Consider the following 21,136-nt stretch of genomic DNA (forward strand, 5'->3'; position numbering starts at 1 on the left):
TAGATAAAATGCATTACGATAAAATTACCTAATACCCTTGTACATGTATTCAGAGAATTCGGGTATTGCAAACCCCATCCATCTGGATCGTTGGAAACTTGGAATCACTTCCCTAATTCTCATGCCCTTTTCATGTCAGTAAACATGTCATTTCCAAGTTTCTAGCTTTTGTTAATCGATCGTGTGTTTGTGTTTGCACCCTATTTTTTTGCCTAAATTTTTTTAATACTGGTAAACAAAATATTGTATTTCAAAATTGAACTTTATTAATTACAAGTGCTAGCTGGTAAGGTGTTTGAACTAACTAATTCTACATATATGTGAAAAACTTACTATCAATCTCCAAGCATGTATTGAATTTGTTGAGATAATGACATCCAAAATCTCAAGATTTAGTGATTTACTACCAATTCTAACTTGCAGTATTATCTCTGCCTACTCTTGTATAGATTCGCACTACTAAACTAAAAATTTCATGTCTATACCCCATCTATATTTCTGTCACCTATATTGTTGAATTCAGCTCTTCTTTCACTCTGTTTGGCCAAAATTTTGAGGGTGAATCTGCAAAAACACACATAAGGCAATATCTGTCAACCATACTACCTTGTCTAAAACAATAACCATAAACTAAAATTGCTTTAATCCATTAGGCTTAGGTACTCCTCAAGTATCTTCTGATATTTTACCTGACCACGTTTGTCTTCACTGAAGCTAGCTCTGATTTTCAGCTCCCCTCTGCTGGTTGTTAACTCATCTAATATCTCAGCATCACACATCTCCACTTCACCTTCTTCGATTGCAGTTTCCAATTCCTAATAAAGAGCACAATACATTTGTTAGGATTGAATTAATAGGACAAAGTTGAGGAAAGGAAGATCATGGTGATGATGAGACTTGTGTCCATAAGAAAGTACTCAAAGGCTAAAATGGAGACAAATGATATTGCATACCCTTGTAGAGACGCTGAGAGACCGTCTCGGGGGGCCAGTGACTTCCTCCCATTCAGCTGAATCCAGCTCCTGCAAGTGATATGGTTGAAAGAATTTGGGGAGGAAGTGCTGTCTTATCATTACGAGAAGGAAGAACGGCAAGGGGAATAAAATGCCGGCTATGGGGATCCATGTCACACCAAAGCAGAACAGGAAGTATACAAGCTGAAAGAGTGTAAATATGGCAATGTATTTGAATGGCACTGACTCCATAAAGGAAGCATGAACCCCTTCCAAGACCCTGCCAACATGGTTCACATATGAATTAGTAATATGTACGTTTAGTAACTAAAATTCAAAAGTGTTTAACTGACACGGCGGATATAATAGTAGCTCTTATAAAGGGACTTTTTGAAATCCTGAAACACTCAGTGTGCTAAAATTCTTAAAACCTGGGCCTAGTGTGGAACTCATGAGTGTATTCAATCAGCTGACTTTTTTTTTTCTTCTTATATTTCATTGAATTCAGTGACTCGATTCTCATTTTGGAAACTACACTCTCTGGAAAAAGAAAATGAACTCGCTTCTTTAAACTTTTCATGGTTGCAGGATGCATATCGACAAGATTGAGACTAAATTCTGAAACAAAAATGCTAACGCATCATGCTGCTTATTGGAAGAATATTTACTTACTTGTAACGTCGGCTAGGCGCAATGAAGAGAAATAGCAACCTTTCCCAGAATTGATTCCCCGGGAGACTGTCAATGGCCATGTAAGCAAAGTATCCCCACAAAACTGATGTTGGTATCTTCTTGATGGCTGGCATAGCAAAAACTGATGCTGCTACAAGAAGTGACTGCAACAGATTGCTTACTCTTTGCTCGTTAACCCGGACAGGCAGGAAAGCATCAATGTGCCTCTCAGGATCAAATGCATCTTTTGCATTCTCCCCTTCATGTTCACTTTTCATAACTGCTTCCTTCAAGTCTTCAAGCTCTGTAACTACTGAAGTATCCTGCAATCAAAACCATTAAGGACTTAGTGACCTACTTTCATGGAGATTTTATTTTGTTATACTAAAGGTACGTTTTCTCAAGTTTTCGGAGAACTAGAGGCATGAAATATTGTATATTCATGCATATTATAGATAGATGTCATTTGGGGTAAGGTGATGCTAATAAAATTTCAAGCAAAAGATGTTATGATCGAGAGATTTACTGCAGTCGAGTTGTCCATCTCTATGAACACAGCTTGCATATTTCCATAGATTTCAGAATTGCTAGCTTTCTGTTTTATGCTTTCTTTAGCACTCTTTACCATTTTCTTTCGAATCAACTGCATGTATATAAATTAGATTAATTAAGGATCTCATTTAGCTGATTGAATATCAAGAAATTGATCATTTTCATTTAAATATCCTACACTGACCTGCCTCTTAAGAACTGCAAGGCTCTTAGTGTGCATGGGTGCCTGTGGCAGGACACCATTGCAAGGAGGAAGCCCAATCAATCCACAAAGCAGTGTCTGGGACAATTTTCACGAGAGAGCATAAGTTTTAATTATCGTTGCTCAAATCTGACATAACTGAACCTTCATCTTAAATGTTGTTGTGGTACATACCAAAAATCCCAGCAGCAAAATATCATAATGGTATGCAGAAGGTTTCTTTAGATTGAACTCCTTTTGTTGTGCCATTTGTGCAGCAACACTATGGTCAAAAAAGTAGAGACCCGCTACCATCAGAGCAGGAATGAAAGCGGCAAAGATGTATCCAGGAGAAACCTTCCCCATATCCTACAACAAAAATGAAAATTTTTACTTCAAATTGCAGCCATTTCCCAAAACACATGCATAAGCCTTCTTTCATAGAACATTATTTTGAAGTACTGTGTGAAGTCTCATTTTGAAAGCTCAAACAACCAATGACAAAATATAAGGTTACCTTGATTACAGACCAATGGTGTAAAGATTCAGAATCCCATGCTAGAGGGCTATATAGCCTTCTAGGAACTTGTGAGGGAACAATATTGTGTGGTACACTGAATGATATAACAGTCCACAACACTACCATTAGAGGAACCCCGTAATCTGCAATGAAACTTCTGAACCACCCTGGACAACAAATATAACAAATAGTTTCATATTCCAGATTAGAAGCTATCCTAATAATAAGAACCAAGTTTCTCAAATGTTCGTGACAAACCTGTTGCATACCACCATGATCTTGCTTTTCTGGTCTTCAATGAAGTATAGAGGACACCAACAGTAAATATGACCCCCAGCAGTCCATTTGTGTACATTGACTCACGTTGATAAGTCCCCCCATTTGGATCTTCACCTTTCTGTAGTTTGAACTCACTGACTATTCCCTTCCATTGAAACGTCAACCTTGTGTTACTTTACTTTCCATCACATATATCAGGTAAAAATATTAATGATCTTACTTTCTATGTGAGACTGACCTTGATAGCCTCCTGAATGAACAGAACATTTATCAACATGCCAAAAAGTTCCCCTGCAATCCTCGTAAACTTATTGATGATGTCACAAACATTGAATATTGCCAGAAGAATGAGCAAAAGGGATGTCCAGACGCAAACCCTGTACGGTTGAAGTCAATAGAGTGAAAATTCATGCCTTGCATTTGCCTCTGAGAACCTGAATTCGTAATGTTCTCAAACTACAAAGGTTTACTACCATTACCATCCAACCCAAGCTAGAAATAGTTCGCGTCCCAGACCTTCCTTTCCTTTTGCAAAGTCATACAAGTACGTGTACATTATAATAGTCGGTTCTGCAACTCCCAAAATCAATAGAGGTTGCCCACCCAGAATGGAGTGTATTATGCCACAGATAGCTGTAGAAGCCAATGTTTCAACCGTGCTCAAGCTTCCATCTACACAAGAAGTCCAATGAGTTCAAGCACAATTAATGTCTGTTGGTCAATGGATGACGAGAGCAACCGAAGCATTATTCCCCAATTTTAGTGATTTCTACGCCTTATAACTTACAATATGCAGCTATATGCTCAGGATGTGATGTAAAATTGACAAACCTGTATCTCTACTCAGTTGCTCCCCAAATGCTATAACAGGAAGAGCTGAAGCAAAGAAGATGTAGGTAGTTGGGGCCAATATCCTAGCAGAATGAACAGGTAGATAACTTTAAATTCCAAAAACAAAAAAGAGGGTAAAGTAATTCCAAGGCCTCCATTCCAACTGAACACAGTAAAAGACGAAGAAAATTACCCGATTCCTGAACGAATGCCTCCAATCCAATCTTTCTTGTAGCATGCTGCTCTTCCTCGAATATCGTTTGCGATACCCCTGAATGGGGCTTTGAAGCTCTCCATTTCTGATAAAAAATCCCACTTTCAGAAAAATTTAAGTGAGAGACAGAGACCATTTGCTTAGTATACTAAGCTTTTGTCATGAAAATCACAAACCCAGCTGGCAAAACCCAAAATGTGGGTCTAGTAAGAAGATATATAAAAGAAGGCCGGCATGAAATCAAAGGACCATTTTTCTCTTGATTTCAGTGGTAGTGCCTACAAGAATGTCAACAACTCAGTCGGCAAAACCCAAAATCTTGGTCAAGTAAGTAGTAACATATATAAAAGAAGGCCGCCATGAAAGAAAAGTCTCATTTTTCTCTTGTTTTCATTGGCAGTGCCTTTTAAGAATTCAAACAAAGTTTTCTTTGGCCTGCAGCTACAACGCAATCAGTGGAATAGACTTTTCTCTGCATTGACAAAGTCACAAAGTTCTCCCGCAAAGACCAAACAAAGAGAGAACATGAACAACACAAATCTCTCCCTATTCTCACATTCATGAATCCAACACAAGAATGCGTCAAAACCCAAGATTGCATAAGCCTTGAACAGTCAAAAACTCCACCAGAATCAGAAAAAGCGTCCTATATTACAACCATGCATTCAAGAAACTAAACAAGAACACACAGAAAATACATGCATACACTAATAAGGGTTTACCTACAAGAATTAGTTTGCATTGGAATCTTAAACAAGAAACAAAGATGACACACCGGAAGAAATGGTAGGCCGAAGAAGTGACCGGCCGGAGTTTTGGCAGGAAAATGGTGCGGAATGTCAATCAGAAAATTGAGGAGGAGTGTCTGAACGTCCGTGTGGTGTATGTGCTTCTTTCACTCAGCGTCGTTTTAGCGTTTTGCTTCTTCACTCGTAATAATAATAATAAATGTATAATCAAGGCGCTTTTATAGACCCACGTCTTCTTCAAAACACCCGCCAGAGATTACTATGCGTATTTATGAACGGATCACATTTGGATTTTGGTTTTGTTTCTACTCAATTAATATGTTCCTTGTGGGAGATATCAAATCAGCTTTCATGGTGTTAGCTGGAAAAGTAAAAGGAAACAAAGATCCTCTAATTCCCGTGAGCCATTGATTTTACAACTGTGGTTTACATAATCCCGTGAGCCATTTGGAATGTGTATATTTTTGGTTGAATAGTCTATAGGGATTACCGATTAGAGTGTGGAGTGTGACATCTAGGAAGAGAGGAATGCTAGCAACCTTCCTCTCCAACCTTTCCCTTTCTACCTCCACTTATCTTGTGTCATGTGGATTCATTTATGATTACAATATGTATATTTACTATCTTGAAAAACCAACTAATTTCATTCCATGTTTTATCCTTTATTTATGTTTGACCTTATTAAATGTTCTCTATTAATATGAAAAAAAAGTTCTTGACTCTTTTGTTTTTCTAATTTTTTTTCTAACGTTTTTTTCAATTCTTATATTTCCTAAGTTTTTCAACCAAAATTTTTCTTTCATTTATTTGGTCATGTTCCATAATATTGAGTTTTTTTTTTTTTGACATCTTTTTTTATATAAAACCCACAAAAAACAAAAAGAAAAAAATATAAAAAAAACAAAATGGTAAAGCTCACTGACATGGCAGCTACAAACGTTTTTTTTTCTTTTTCGTTAGAATACATGTTTTTTTTTTAAAGGAGTTTGGAACCCAGCCTAACTGGGAGGCTCAGCCCCACGCCCGGTCTCATTTATTATATTAATAGTAAAATTTTGCATCAGGGGAGGGGGGGGGGGACATAACACCTATACCCCGAGCTACAGATAAACAATGACAATAATCCTCGTAGAGAACATCCTGTATAATAGCAGGTGTCTCCCCTAACCAAACATCATCAACTGAACAACTACTAGCAAGATGTGCAAGCCTATTTGCAACACCATTTGCTTCACGGTAAATATGTCGGATTCGAATGGATTCGAATGGCTTCACCATTTGTTAGAATACATGTTAGATTAGATGATTATATAAATTTTCTCTTTTTTTTTTCTTATATATATATTCTCTTTGATATATGTATATAACAAAAGCAAACGTTCGGCTATTTTTTTAGTTTCAATTATGTTTTTTTTTATTGGCAAAAATTTGAAATATGTTCTTAAATATATATGTACATATTTCTAATGTAAATACGTACGTAAGCCCACAAGAGTAATATAACTTGTAAATAAAAAGGATTCACAAAAGGAAAAAAAAAGTTGAGAAGCTGAAATTAATTACTTAATTAAATGCATGTGAAATTAAATAAGAGTAAAGAAGGGAAGTGAAAACTTGTATTTTAATTATTTAAATTTTTTAGATAGTGGAATACACATGGCATGCAATGAATGGAGAAGGTAGAAAGGAAAAGATTGGAGAGGAAGATTGCTAGCATTCCTAGAAGGAAGATGAACACTACAATGATACGATTGTCAAATGTATCCACAAATTTCTTCAATTAATGAATATGGATCCTTTTACCTAATTTACTTAAACTTTTACACATGGCTCTTATAAAATTCGATAGTTCACGGTGAATTAAGGTTAAACTTCCTTTACTTTGAGAGGCCTAGCTAGGGTCGCCCTAGGGCGGGCTATAGGGGATGAAAGGTAAAAATAAGTGTAGCTGACTGGGACATGATTGCATGGACTCTCTCCATCATATCTTATGGAATTCCTTTGTCCTGAGTCGATAATTCTCATCATCCCATGTATGGACGGCTGTACACACACGCGCGCCTCACTTCAAGATAAAAATCATCTCAGTTAGAGTGAAAATTTTCTAGGCTTTGGCTCTGAAGCCGACTCTTAACAAAATATTTACAGAACTGTTTCTAGGTCTTTAATACTATCATAATAAGCTTTCTTTTTATACAAGTAATCCGGTATGAAAGACTTTTGCTCTAGAAGGGCTTCTCTCACTTTCTTTCCTAGGCATAAACCTTGCTCGTCTCGAGTTTGGGATCCCTGCATCGTCATTTCTAGAGTGGAGAGTTGCCTGGGCTGCTACCACATACCTTCAATTGTTCAATAAACCTTAAATAGCCAATTAAGTTTCAAGGAAGGGTTGTGCCGGATTGATACTTTGGTGGGTTGTAGTAACCCCACCCTTGGGATAAACATCAATTTGCTTACCAAATGGCCGACGACGAACAATGAAGCCTGCGTTGCCCTTTTCTGTATGTAACATCCAAGTAATAATAAAGTGAAAATGATTCTAACTTTTAACCTTTCAAGTCGATCCTCCTTTATGACCACATAGTGGAGGTTGTTTGGATTCCAAGTTACCCATTAGGGAAATTGTAGAACTTCTCTTTTATATATTATAGTACATTTTCATGAAAAGAGAAGGTTGTGGTCAACTATGATGTGCTGAGGTGCACCAGCAAAAGTTTCCGAAAATTAAATTGACCCTTGAGGCGCATGTAGCATCCTTGTCCATGGAAAATTGTAGCCAATTCAAAGAAAAACAGGTGTGTGTATATACAGAATAAGAGATAAAACTGGTTTTTGCACAGCTCAACGAGAAAATGTTTGTTCTCCTCGAGTAAAAGACAACCGAGCTAGACTAGCAGTGAAAGAGTTAAACAGGCATGTCAATTCCTAAATAACCAACAAAACAGAGATGTTAGTGGTTATAGCGTACGCTACTTGCAAGTTGGCAACTCAGAAATTTCGTTCTTTTTTTTTGACTTTGCTTCCGAACCACAGGGAAAAATTGGGATAGAAATTTCAGACTTTGCTTCTGAACCTCAGAGAAAAATGGGGGTGGTGCAACTGAGGCCATCAAAATAGTGCATGAGCTCCCAAACCATGAGCAAACGACGAGACAAATCACTCTAGTGCTTCCACCACCACCACATAAAAATGCAAACAGATAGCTACTTTGTTTGGGGACATTACAGTGATGCATAATCAAACCCTCGACACGGCCAAATGAAGCATGTCAGCTTCAGTAGGTAATGATTCTGTAGGAAGTTAGGAACTGAAACTTTTGGGTTGGTATTTGGATCATGGACGCCAAAATAGTTCTTTTTAATAAATTGGAGGCAGCCATCGATGAAGTTCAATACAGTATTAAGGTATTTTTGCCACCTATACTTTTTTTCCCTTATCCCACCCCACCCTTACATATGTAAGTGAAAATCGAACCTATGACCTTTATAATGTTAGAATTATAACTTACCAACAAGTCACACATATACAACTTCTACTTTAATAAGAAGAAACTCGAGTGAAAATCTAAAAATCCTGTTAACACCATATGCAAATTTAACAAATAAGCCATGAATGGCAAAATGGTATTTATAGTTGGGATCATATTCTTAACTTGCATTTCTTCCGCAACTGGCACATAATAGGAATCGATCAATTCTGGGCTTGCCAATTCCTCATAAAAAGAAATGATATCTACTGAACTTGATCCTGATATTTCCATCCAGGGTAACAAAACTTGAGATGAGCAAATGACAGATTACACCAAAGTGAGGTTTCCATTCTTAGGAATTTACAAAACACAGCTCTAGCTCTAGGTGGGTAGAACCCTGTATGCTGTCTAATTTTGGGGATACCCCTATCTGACTACTGTAATTTTGTATCCACAGGGAACAAAAAATTTCTCCTGCAAAATATTAGTAAATTTAGTACTAGTGTAAAACTTAAACGTGAAAGGTATGATAGTCAATGATAAACAGCAATCACAATAACAATTTTGGCCAAGCATGTAACCTTACCAAATTTATCTATGAACTGCAATGTTAGTTAATTAAACTTGACCTTTTGCTCTCCCAACTTCTTTATCTCCTTCTCTTCTTCCTGCAGAGGGGGCTCCACGGGGGAGAATGTCAACTACATTTGACAAAAGAAATGGATTTCTTCCCTATAAATGTCAAATGCACAAATTTGAGTGGGAACTCCTCAAGCAGTGAACGAAGTATGGACTAGGTTGTTTAAAACCACCACATGCTGTAATTAAAGAGTCAAAACTTTTCTATATATACTGCAAACTACGTTTTAAGTGCTTTTTTACATATAGAAATAGTGCGCAAATCTTAGAAGTGTTAGATTATATATGCTGCTTGAAAATGGAATTAATGTCGTCTTGGATCAATTGCAAAATTTCAACAAAACATCTGACCAAAAAAGAAATGCTAAAAGAACATCATTTTTTGGAGGCATACACGTTGACAAAACCTCATGACAAAAGGTTGGTGTGCAGTGCATGTGTCCTGAAACTGTCATTGCAATGCTACGAAATTGAAATAGAGTAAATAAAAAACACCTCATGGTCCTGATATAAAGCCTTCCACCACAAATCTGACCTTTCCTGCTGTAAACACCAGTCCATTGCCATATCATACTCAACTGTATTGGGCTGAGCAAAGTGCGACGTTGATACTGCTTTTCTCTACAAAAGGAATAAAATAGTTAACTATATATATACACGAGGATATAGAGGGAGGATCTAGAGAACACCTCCTTAAACTTGAAATGTGAGGATGTTTTTATTTTTAGCATGTAGTTTAATAATCTAAACCATTCATCCTGTAGTTGCACACATATATGAATCTTACAAAAAATTAGCCAAATAGAAAAATTTTAACTATTTGATTAGCACAATGTTCGTTTTAATTTTATCTAACAGACTACATTTAGTTACACAATTTTGAATAAGCAAATGATTATGGATTTAGTTGATTTTGTAGATACAAATCTTACATAGGAATATAAAGGATTCATTGTAAAATAGTAAAAATCTTCAAATTCTTAAAATAAGGAGGTCATATCTAAAACGATCATCAATTTGGCTGAAAATTTGCAAAAGTGGTCTACACATTGAGACCTAAAAACTGAACTGTCAAGATACCGATATATGATCGAAAAATAGTTCCCACAAGAGATCCCTTAAAATGATAAAAAAAAATTGATCCCTCAGTCAAATGGATAATCGTTGAGGCATTTATAAATGTTTGTTTACAATTATAAGTTTGAACGGTTCATGTTGGACAGATTTGATTCATCCATTAATTTAATCTAATTCGATACCTTAACTGTCATCAATTTGGCTAAAAATTTGCATAAGTGATGTACTCATATCGACATAAGAACTGAACGGTCGAGATCTCAATATGTGATCAAAAAGTTGATCTAATAAACGATCCATTCAAATGGCCAAAACAGAAATTCACTCACTGTGTGTGTGTGTGTGTGTGTGTGTGTGTGTGTGTGTGTGTGTGTGTGTGTGTGTGTGTGTGTGTGTGTGTGTGTGTGTTAGGACCTTTCTAGTGAGGGATCCTTTTTTTAGTCATTTTAAGAGATCGCTTATTAGACCCATTTTTCACTCATATCGACATAAGAACTGAACGGTCGAGATCTCAATATGTGATCAAAAAGTTGATCTAATAAACGATCCATTCAAATGGCCAAAACAGAAATTCACTCACTGTGTGTGTGTGTGTGTGTGTGTTAGGACCTTTCTAGTGAGGGATCCTTTTTTTAGTCATTTTAAGAGATCGCTTATTAGACCCATTTTTCACTCATATCGACATAAGAACTGAACGGTCGAGATCTCAATATGTGATCAAAAAGTTGATCTAATAAACGATCCATTCAAATGGCCAAAACAGAAATTCACTCACTGTGTGTGTGTGTGTGTGCGCGCGCGCGCGTGCAAATTAGACCCATTTTTCAATCACATATTCACATCTCAACCTTCAGTTTCTAGGTATATAGATCATCTATGCAAATTTTCAACCAAATTGATAATCATTAAGGCATTCATAACTGCGATTTACAATTATGAACACGAACGGTTTAAGTTGGACAAATTCGGCTCGTCTATTGATTTAATCTAATTCGATGCCGTCAGATGCACTTATCCCTTACAGTCCCTCAAAAACTGTTCCTTAGGTGAGCAATGCTCTATTTATATTTATCCATATGCGTTTGTATGAAAGAAAAATCATGACTACGTAAGGGGGTTACCATCTCTTCACGTTGGGTTTTAAGCCGATGTTTGTCAATCGTCAGATGTCCAAAAAATCTGGATGTTTTGTCAGGCACTTTTAGAGTCCCTCTGCAGATGGTACCGATGACAGGTCTGCAAATACAAAGCCATAATATAATACATATCTTAGATCATCTTGGGTGGAGTTAAGTAATTCATAAATTTTAACAAGTTAGTAGTGAGCTTTTTGACTCTAGAGCTCAGAGTCAATAGACAGTAAAACGACTATCACCAACTTAAATAGTCAGAATAAAATGACTAAAAATGAGAAAAGAAACAAACATCTGATACCATCGTATTGGCGACTAATTAACTTACATCTGATACCATAAAAAAACATGACAAACATCCATGTAGAAATGAGAAAAGAAACAAAAAAAAAAAAAAAAAATTGGAAATGATTCAAAAGTAAAATGATAGTCATTCCTATCAGCTATTGACATTTAAGACTGATCGTTTTCACATAGTAGCTTACTAAAATAATCGTGCTCCATAATTGTAAACGAAGAAGTGAAAGTATAACTACCTCCCATCTGCCAGAGTCAGGCATCTCCTATTTAACTCAACTATAGCAGACTCAGCATCATCTGATGACTTAAATATAACAAAAGCCTTTCCTGCAAGGCCATGAAAGAATAAATGTAACTAGTCCAACATTAAAATTTAACTTGAATGGTTTAATGATCAGCAACTATATAGCACATGCAATCATTTACTCAATATGTAAATATCCACACGAAGCTGCTGTACCATAGCGTGGATTAGAAAAAGGAGTGCATGGTATCATTTTTGCCTCAACCATCTGCTTGAATGCAGTCCAAACTAGATCCTGAAGAAAAAAGTGATTTTTATACAGAATATCCCCTACAATATGATAACTGGAAAAGATACACAATGCATCTCACACTTTCTTCATCTACATCTGGTTCCAATGAATTTCTTTTACTATCTTGTAAACTTCCGATATTTTATATGCATCAAGGAAAAGTACCTGTACTTCGGAGGATGTAAAGGATGGATCTAGATTGTCTAGCAGGACCAAGGTGCCATTACCTTCAGCTGTCCGCAGTCTTTCCTCCCAAAACTGCAAAATTTGAAAAGGAAAACCTGGTTAAGACTTCCATGATATATATAACTGAACAAATGCAAAGAGTGGTGGTTCACACCTTAAAACTGAGTGTCTAAAGAAAATCCGAAGTCCCTGACTCTCTCATTTTCGGATACCTAATATCTATAATTCCTTACATAGAGTTACCAATCTGCCATTCTACTATAGGCACCATCACATAACTCTATTAAATTGTACTCATTTTAAGTAATAATTATATATAGGCAATTTTGCACATCAGGACGGCAACAAGGGATTAGTAGAAAAAGTCAGTCCCATGGTATGCTACTTTGCTCCCATGTTGTCTGGGTTTGAACAGCCTCGCGGTCCTTACCAATTCCTAGAATTTTCTGTCTCCTTGAGATTGTATGGTACGGCTGGAGGACCCAAGGTTCAAGCCTGGCCACAAAACAGGTTTTGAGGGATTTTTTGGGCTTCAGAAAAGAAAAAGGTTTGCTGTGAAGGACCGTGTGGCCCCACCAGGTCCTCCCTCTCTCGTCTCTTAATTTAAATACGTGCCTAACAGTAAAACATTAATCACTGTTGCTCCTTTAAAAAAAATATCACTGTTCCTAAGCATGAGGTGTAAACAATGGAATCACATGGGACAAACTGAAAATTTCCATAAAACAGTAGCCCTTAAATGACCCTAATAATATGTACCCAAAAAAAAAAAAATGACCCTAATAATTTCATAACTAATGTTAACAGCATCTTATTAAGAGTTTACATTGATGAAATAATTTTTTTCCATATTTCAGTACTAATTTATTGAAATATAACAATAATAAAAGCAGTAATCTTTGCCTTTGTCTTTGTCATCGAAACCAGGTTAGACGATGTTAAAAATAGTATTTCTGTTTTAACAAGAATAAACAATTTAAAATCAAGGGAAATTTTAATATTTACCACACTAGAAACTTTTCTATGTGGTCTTAACTCTTAATACAGGTTTCTGTTTATTCTAATAATTCAAACTGATATTTTGTCTGGATAAAAAGAAATAGTTTTGCACAATAAATGTGAAAAGCTTTTCCAGACAAACATATAGCCAACAACAAATTAGTATGAAGATTCAACAGCAAATGGGAACTCAACAAAAAGTATTAGGATAAGAAACTCACTCCTGGCTTGAACCAACCACTCTTATCCTGCATTTAACAAAATAATATAAATTAGCATCTAGCCCAATTCACTATCACAAACCTGTGATCAGCTTTGTGTGTGCATCTGTCTTCAGAGAAGTTTAAGCTACTAGGATGTGGTACAACAATTATATTATCTTCTAACACTCCCCAAAATTGTGAGCCTTTCCACCACTAGAGCCAAGCATGTGGAGTCAACGTATTTTGGGAAGTCGTGATTCCATGGATCTGAATTTAGATCTTCAGCTCAGATTCCGTGCTAAAACTTGAACATAGACCTAAAACCAATTCACTATAACAATAGGCCCTGGATTTTATTTTATACACTGACATCCTAAGCTTATATTTCTCAACAGAACCATTATATTTCCAGAAAATTCCTTTAAAAAGGGCATTCACATCACAGGCATACATTTAATATTACTCTTTTTTACAGTAATATCTGTAAAAGTAAAAACAGCGATCAAACTGTACAATGAAAATGAATCAAAGGCATGACAGGGAGGAAATGGAAAATACAACTCCAAATGCTATATACTCACAATATCTGGCGGTCTACCATCTGCAGTTCTCATCTTCTTATAAGGACGGGTATCTGGTGTGCTCACAGGTGGTAGTAAAGGGTCCACTGTATTTCTTTTAACTGGAAAAAAAAAAAAAGCAACAATATTATTTCCATGTAATCAGTCAAATTCAAAACCAACAGGCACAGTTGGCATTCGGAGAAATCACCTTCCACTATTGGGACCGCTTTGCTGCTAGGCTTACCATTCAGGACTGGATACGACACCACTTTGCTTGATTGTGAATTGGAAGGCACACATGATGGTCTAGCTTGGTCTCTCAATTCTGGACGAGCCCGATTCTCCGATTCTACATATGCGAGAAACAAATACGATTTTCATCTAATCAATTGAATTCAAATGTAACATGCATAGTTGGCATCCTCAGAAATCACCTTTGACTATAGGGATTGATTTGCTACTAGGCTTGCCATTTTTAACTGGATATGCCACCACTTTGTCCAATTGTGAATTGGAAGGCACATTTGATGGTCCAGCTTGGTCCATCCTGGTGAGGCTTTGCTGTTTTCGCCTGTTAAAATATTTCTCCACTGCATCGCATTCAAAATATTTGAAGACCAAGATAGATATTAATTTCCACCAAAGGAAAAGCATCTGAGCAAAGTTATCGGTATAATAGTGCAGTATTTAAAATTAAAGAAAAATAACCTCATTTTCTGTTGAACGAATTATCCCTGATGGTTTGTATTTATTGTTACAGACAGCTGTCTAAATATACTTCATGTTGTCATTAAATCGCTCCAGTTTTCCCAATATGTACATGTAACCCCACTTTTGACCAAGATCTATCACATCAGTTTGCTTTTAAGTGATCATATATCAAAACGTAATAATGCTTATTTGGTCAGAAATTATTAAGGCACTTATCTTTCTAACTTAGGGAGGTTAGCACACAAGCATGCAACAACAAATATTTTCTTTATTTCTTTCAACTTTCTCACTCTCTCCCCAGCTTCTTTACACTTTCTGTCCAGTTAAAGACCAAATGAGGAGAATTTGATTGTTTTTTTTTTTTTGGTAACAGAGGAGAATTTGATTGTTGATAGCAGTCCTTCAGAGTTGAAGCTATCGCTTAAATGCTCTCAGCTACAAATCTACAATTAAGATAAATGCATTGTAGCAAGACTCAAAGGAAGTGTCAGTCAACCCCTTTTAACTGCTACCTGATTTGTAAACAAGTTACTGACTTTTACTGCTTGTTGCCTTTTGAAAACATGGCTTTGAAAGTGACTATATCAAAATTATAGTGAATGGAACTGTAGAAAGTTGTTTCTTTAATACCCACAACTATATGAGAAAACTGCTGCCCAATAGTTGATAGAAAATACGCATCTTAGATAACACAATCGTCCGATTAAATAATTTCCAGATATAGATGACTAACCTTTAGTTCCATATATTTGATCCGGAAACTTCTGCAATATTTTGCGCCTGTCAACGTCAAAAGTACAATTGAAAATGTAGTTGGCCGTTCTCAACTCTTCTTTAGAGGGACGAGGATTCCTTGTATCCTTTGATAAGCAGACAACATTACACTTTCCAACAATTGCTTCCTGAAATTAGTATTTTAAAAATCAATGTATTAATTTTCTGTATACTCGCAGAACTGTACATAAAAACCATTCCATATTTAATTGAAGAAAGACAAAGGAAATATTATAACTGTCAAGGAAACAAAAAGGTAAAACGGCTGAGAGGTCATCCAGTAATAGAATTACCACGTTCCATACATATATATAGACAAAATACATACACACACACACACACACACACACATATATATATAGGGAGGGTTTCACCCGCAGACCTTATAATAAGGACTTTTAAAGTCAACCGTCTGAGTTGTGTAAAATATCAACTTCAAGTACTCATTTAACAGTTGAATATAAAAGTCCTTATGAGTCCTTATTATAGAGTACTGATTACAGAGATATATGCCTGTGAATATGTGTGTGCGTGTGCACGCGCGCGAGCGCATCACTTCTCTCTAGCTAACCGCATATCAACACCCATTCTTCCCTTCTCCGCCTTCCCAAGAAAAAATGAAAAACCAAATTGTCATATCACCTCATTTCCACAGTCCTCTGTTTCTGTTTGCATGGAAGGATTATCTAAGTTTGCATGACTCTAACATATTACACTATTACCATATCTAATCACTTCCATTGCTAGCAATAGATAAGTTAAACTACTCCACATCAAATATGCACTAAGACCTTATCCATTCCACCTATAAGTTCACTCACCAAAAGATTATCATGAGAATTGATTAGCCCATTTCTCCATAAAAAAAAAACAAGTCTTATTAATAAAGAAAATGATACACCAGAAATTACCAATCCTCGAGAAAAACAAGGGTATACATTCAAAATTTCAAAACCAAAGCCCCCAACCCCCAACCCCCAAAATCAAGAATAATAGGAATTATTCTATTGAAATTTGACTTACCAGAGGATTCAGATTGGAGAGGCCTGTACCCTCACCAGAAGCTAAAAAAATCTCTTTCCAGCGTGGTACATAATCACCCAAAAAGTTGCATATTTCAGCTGGCCGAAAAAACCACACAATCCTAACCTTCTTTTCAGTTGCTGTGGAATAAATTTTGATAATCTTACCAATATCTGTTTCCAAAGCGCCAGTCTTGTAGAGGTGTACAGAATCATACAGGGAGTACTCCACGCCCTGAAATGTGAAAGACTGGTAGAACTGGACATCCTTGTTTGTCCTACCAACTCCAAGTCTTTCACCCCACTTAAATTCAGAATCTTGTTCCATATTCATCTTTTCAGGATGCAACATGGTTATCTAACTTCAAACCCAACCAATATCTCTTACTCCATCCAATAGTCTAAAAGTAAAAATCTGAAGCCAGAGAAACAACATATTACTAAGCTTTAGCAGTTCAACCCAAGATGCCATAACAGACCTTTCAAAAAAACAAGATCAAATCCTCAAAGGAATGTAAATGACATGAAGCATTTCAACGTTGGCACAGTAACTGATGAACATATCTTTTTCCAAATTTGTGCAGAGAAATATCTGAATTCTAAACAACAGTTACCAAACTGTGACTTTTGCCCTCGTGTAATTCATCTACAACTAGACCATTCGGGGCAGCAACACAGGGGCAATCAAAGAGATGTACTACCATAACGACACAACTACAACAGGCTCAGGTCCAAAAGTCACAAAGAAATACCCCATGACCCATTTTCCAAATATATGTATTAGGTCATTGGGTCATAAATCATCGCCAAAAAATAGCAACACGGAAGGGGACCATGTATTAACTTTATGATCAACTCTTCCACGGTGTTGAAACTTGAAACTAACCAGACTATACCAAATTGGAAAAAGAAAAAGAAAAGACACTAGAGTACGCTATGATCATTTTTAGCAGAAACCCCTTCGCATACCAACACAAGTCTGATGTGAACAAAGACTCCACTCTGAATCCTCAAGTTCCAGGAAACTCTTGTGATTTTGACGAAAAAAAAAAAATTAAATTTAAAAAAATCGATACATGATTTTCTCTCACTGTGCAAACAAACCAAAATGTGATGAACACAGAGACGCCATAAACAAAAATTGGAAGAAAAAAAATAACAAAATAGAGAAATGCAGAGAAGAGAAACAAGGCGAAAACCGATTCGGGTCGTTCAACAGAGAAAACTGAGCGTTCGAAGCCTAGAAACGAATGTTGAGTTTATGAAACAGAGAGAGAGAGAGAGAGAGAGAGAGTACCTCAAGGTTGATGATGATGATGATGAGAGAAAACCAAAATTTGATTTCGGAGTCGACAAGGTGCTTCAATGGCGAAATGGGCCGTGCGAGGGTGAGACGACGGAGAGGAGAGAGAAAGAGAGACTGAGAGTGAAGAGAGAGAGAGAGAGAGAGAGAGAGAGAGAGGGGGGGTTTGGTGGTCAAGGTGGTGAGGTTTGAAACTTTGAACTGTGTTTAAGTACTAATACAGAGAAGAATACCAAAAGCGGCAATTTTTGCTATTCTCAGAGAGCTATAATGCGCTGCGGTGCGCATTTTATGAGGCCCGGGTGCGCATTGTGCCTCCACAATCGGTTACGTGGTGATGGAGACATCTGATGTGCGTCAGAGAGGGGAGGGTTTAACATGGAGAGCTCACGCGCCACTTCCATTCACTGGTGCTCAGTCGCTCGTCTGTTTGGGAGGTCGGAGAGAGGGATTTCTGCACGCGCCTAGGGTGCGGGTGCAGGGATTGGTGGATCGCAAAATAGGGTTTTAGGGGTGTGGGGCCGAGTAGTAGTGATTGGAAATCGGACGGTTGGGAAGTGCCCCAGTATCTCTTACGTGAAAATGTGTTTGATTTGTCTGTACCCACTAAAGTTTCTGGCTTAATCACACCATAATAAAATAATGTTAACTTTTCATGAGCTATGGCTATGGGGGCACCAAATTTAAAACAGAGCTCATTGAACAATGTTGGTAATTGGTATATATCAGCCAAAGGGAATGATGTTTAGTAAATAATAGGGTAAATTTCTTCTATGATACTTAATGTATGGTAAATTAGACACTTTGGTACCTAATTTTTAAAAGATGACAATTTGATACATGAACTTAGGCTCCGTTTGACAGTGTGGTACTTCTATTAATTTTTTTAGTTAAATGTAAGAATAAAATTGACATTTAGAATATATGTATAAAAACAAAATAAAAAACATGAGTTTTGTGGATCAACCTTGGGTCTTCATCATTTTTTAGGTCATTTGGGAGAAAATAAACATGAATTAATGCTTTTGGGTTATGTTAAAGATGACATAATAGAGGTATCAAATTAACAGGAATACCAAAGTATCAAACGGAGCCTAAGTTCAGGTATCAAATTGTCATCTTTTAAAGACTAGGTATCAAAATGTCTAATTGGTCATACCTTAGGTACTATAGAAGGAATTTACCCTAAATAATATTTCTATTAATCATTGAATTTCTATGAGAGAATAAATTGCTAAAAGTTTTTTCATTCATTCATTAAGATGTGCAACATTATACATAACTAGCAACGTGCTTGCATTTATTGTGAGGTTAATGAAAAATGAGTCGACTAAAAAGATTAGTTGTTGCTTTTTTTGTTGGACATAGAATAATGGTGGTCTGGTTACTTTTTCAAATGATAGTCTATTTATGTTTTATTCGCTTAATTTGATAATTATGATATGTATGGGTAATATGGACACTTCAAAATTTGACAAAGCTGTTTGACACTAAAAAGAGCCTCTATTTATAGTAGTAGAGATAACACATCTAAAGGAGCACGCAAAAGAGACTATTACCTAAATAATTTTATTTTGTTGGTATGTCAATGAAGATGACCCCCACCCCCAACACCCCCTCCCAAAAAAAAAAAATTCATCATGAGTTCATGACTGACTTCATCTCTTTGTTTGTTCCCTTCTTCCTGAGACACATATTTTCGATAATGATACGCTCAAAGCAAGCGCATAATTTAACCCTGAAAACATCGTTAGTAGTATAAGCAAATAGGGATCGTTCTATTCCGGGGATTGAGGGTACACCTGTCATTGTCAAAAAATAAATAAAGAATTAAAATAATAAAGTAAAAAGTATTATGTACAAAAATAAAATAAAGAATAAAAATATATACAAGTTAATATAAAAAGGGGGGTTTTGAGATTATAGAATTGGAATTAAAATTAAATGAAATAAAGAAAGTGTAAAAACACATATACAAGGGTGGAACACAAGAAACAAAGATCAAAACTACAATCATATGAATGAAATCCAATTACAATTCCTATAGTTGATTATCTATGTCATGAGAAATAAGTTGACCATGTGAAACATTCGAAGCAAATGATTTCCCATATTTTACTTTCCTTGAATATTTAATCTAAGTGAAAGCACCTAAATTAAACCTATTGAACATGCAATCATAGTCTAGAAAACTAGCTAATCAAGAACACATTCAATGCATGAAGAACAAAGAAAGGATGTCAACCAAAGTGCACAACCTAGTATGAAAAAGTCCATCTATTTGCAATCCTCCTTAATTGATTTCGACTTTTGTCCAAAGCCTTTACTACTTAAATCTAGCACCAATTACATGCATATATCCTAAGTTGGCCATCAAAGAACACATACATATAAAAGTTTTCCATAATCCAAAATCAATTAAGCAATCTCACATAAGCAACATAAAAATCAACATAAAGAAATCACAATTTTTATTCAAACATAGAAATTGGGCTTAAACTTTGCCCTTAATGTTATTGTTAACTAGAAACAAATTCCTACGAAATTAAATAAGGAAAAAGAATGAATTACACCGTGAGTTGGAGATGGAGATGGAGTGCTTGAAACGTTGAAATCTTGAATCTTGGAAGCAAGCCTTCAAGGTGGACGATGGAGGATATGATATTCCCGGCTCCTTCTTCTTCTTCTTCTTCTTACTTGAAAACGCAGAATTTTGCAACTAGAGAATGGAGAGAAAAATGGAATGGAAATGGAGAGACAAAGAAGATGAAATGGATGAAGGAATGTTTTTAGAGTGAGAGGAGAAGGTGTTTATATAGGGAAGAAAAAGAAGAGTGAAATGATAAATGGAAGAAAAATAATGAAAGTGGTTTGTAAAATATGGAAAAGATGGAGTAATGATGAAATGAAAGCAAGGCATGAAGGTGTAGAAGTATGGAAGTGATGATGATCTATTGGAGCAGAAAAATATATCCAAGGAAAAAGAGAAAAGCATCTAGCTTTCTTCATGTGGGTAGGAAACATGAACATGTGGTGTTGAGCTGTTTTTAGATCAGTTTCTGCCCCTTTATTCCTTCAATTATTTCTCCAACAAGCATTCCCAATTTCACTATGACCTCTTCATAAAAAATGTTCCATTATGAGTGTAGATCACCCTGGTAAAATTTCATATTTTTATTCCATGTGGTTGGGCCGAAAATGCTGCTGGACCTCTTATAGGTCCAGTTTTCCAGTTTTGCTTCTGCAGGAAATTGGGCTGACTGTTTGAAG

At 36.2% G+C, this 21,136-nt stretch overlaps 2 protein-coding genes across 6 annotated transcripts; both read right to left on the minus strand.

Moving 5' to 3' along the window:
- Positions 1-329: 329 nt before the first annotated feature.
- LOC133725149 (boron transporter 4-like) lies at positions 330-4,864 on the minus strand. The gene is made up of 13 exons (XM_062152281.1): positions 4,182-4,864; positions 3,989-4,071; positions 3,637-3,829; positions 3,396-3,534; positions 3,137-3,302; positions 2,876-3,045; positions 2,554-2,727; positions 2,362-2,457; positions 2,152-2,268; positions 1,626-1,948; positions 954-1,233; positions 690-815; positions 330-564 (listed from the first exon to the last, which is right to left on the minus strand). The coding sequence occupies exons 1-13, from the start codon at positions 4,283-4,285 to the stop codon at positions 532-534; spliced, it is 2,004 nt and encodes a 667-aa protein (XP_062008265.1). The 5' UTR covers positions 4,286-4,864; the 3' UTR covers positions 330-531.
- A 3,680-nt stretch (positions 4,865-8,544) lies between these two features.
- Positions 8,545-18,476, minus strand: LOC133739261 (protein ANTI-SILENCING 1-like). Of its 5 annotated transcripts, XM_062167028.1 has the most exons (15): positions 17,861-18,475; positions 16,732-16,978; positions 16,565-16,617; positions 15,501-15,669; positions 14,491-14,646; positions 14,265-14,405; positions 14,075-14,175; positions 13,512-13,538; positions 12,271-12,363; positions 12,030-12,108; positions 11,806-11,896; positions 11,258-11,372; positions 9,555-9,680; positions 9,007-9,152; positions 8,545-8,894 (listed from the first exon to the last, which is right to left on the minus strand). In XM_062167028.1, the coding sequence occupies exons 2-14, from the start codon at positions 16,913-16,915 to the stop codon at positions 9,039-9,041; spliced, it is 1,449 nt and encodes a 482-aa protein (XP_062023012.1). In that variant the 5' UTR covers positions 16,916-16,978; positions 17,861-18,475; the 3' UTR covers positions 8,545-8,894; positions 9,007-9,038. The 5 variants fall into 5 exon arrangements, 4 of the variants coding, with proteins under 4 accessions (XP_062023012.1, XP_062023000.1, XP_062022992.1 ...); XR_009860528.1 differs by having other exon boundaries at positions 9,007-9,088; positions 9,595-9,680; positions 16,565-16,978; positions 17,861-18,473; XM_062167016.1 differs by having other exon boundaries at positions 14,301-14,405; positions 16,565-16,978; positions 17,861-18,476.
- Positions 18,477-21,136: the final 2,660 nt, after the last annotated feature.

Source organism: Rosa rugosa, chromosome 1, assembly GCF_958449725.1.
Source record: "Rosa rugosa chromosome 1, drRosRugo1.1, whole genome shotgun sequence".
In the NCBI taxonomy this organism is placed as follows: domain Eukaryota; kingdom Viridiplantae; phylum Streptophyta; class Magnoliopsida; order Rosales; family Rosaceae; genus Rosa; species Rosa rugosa.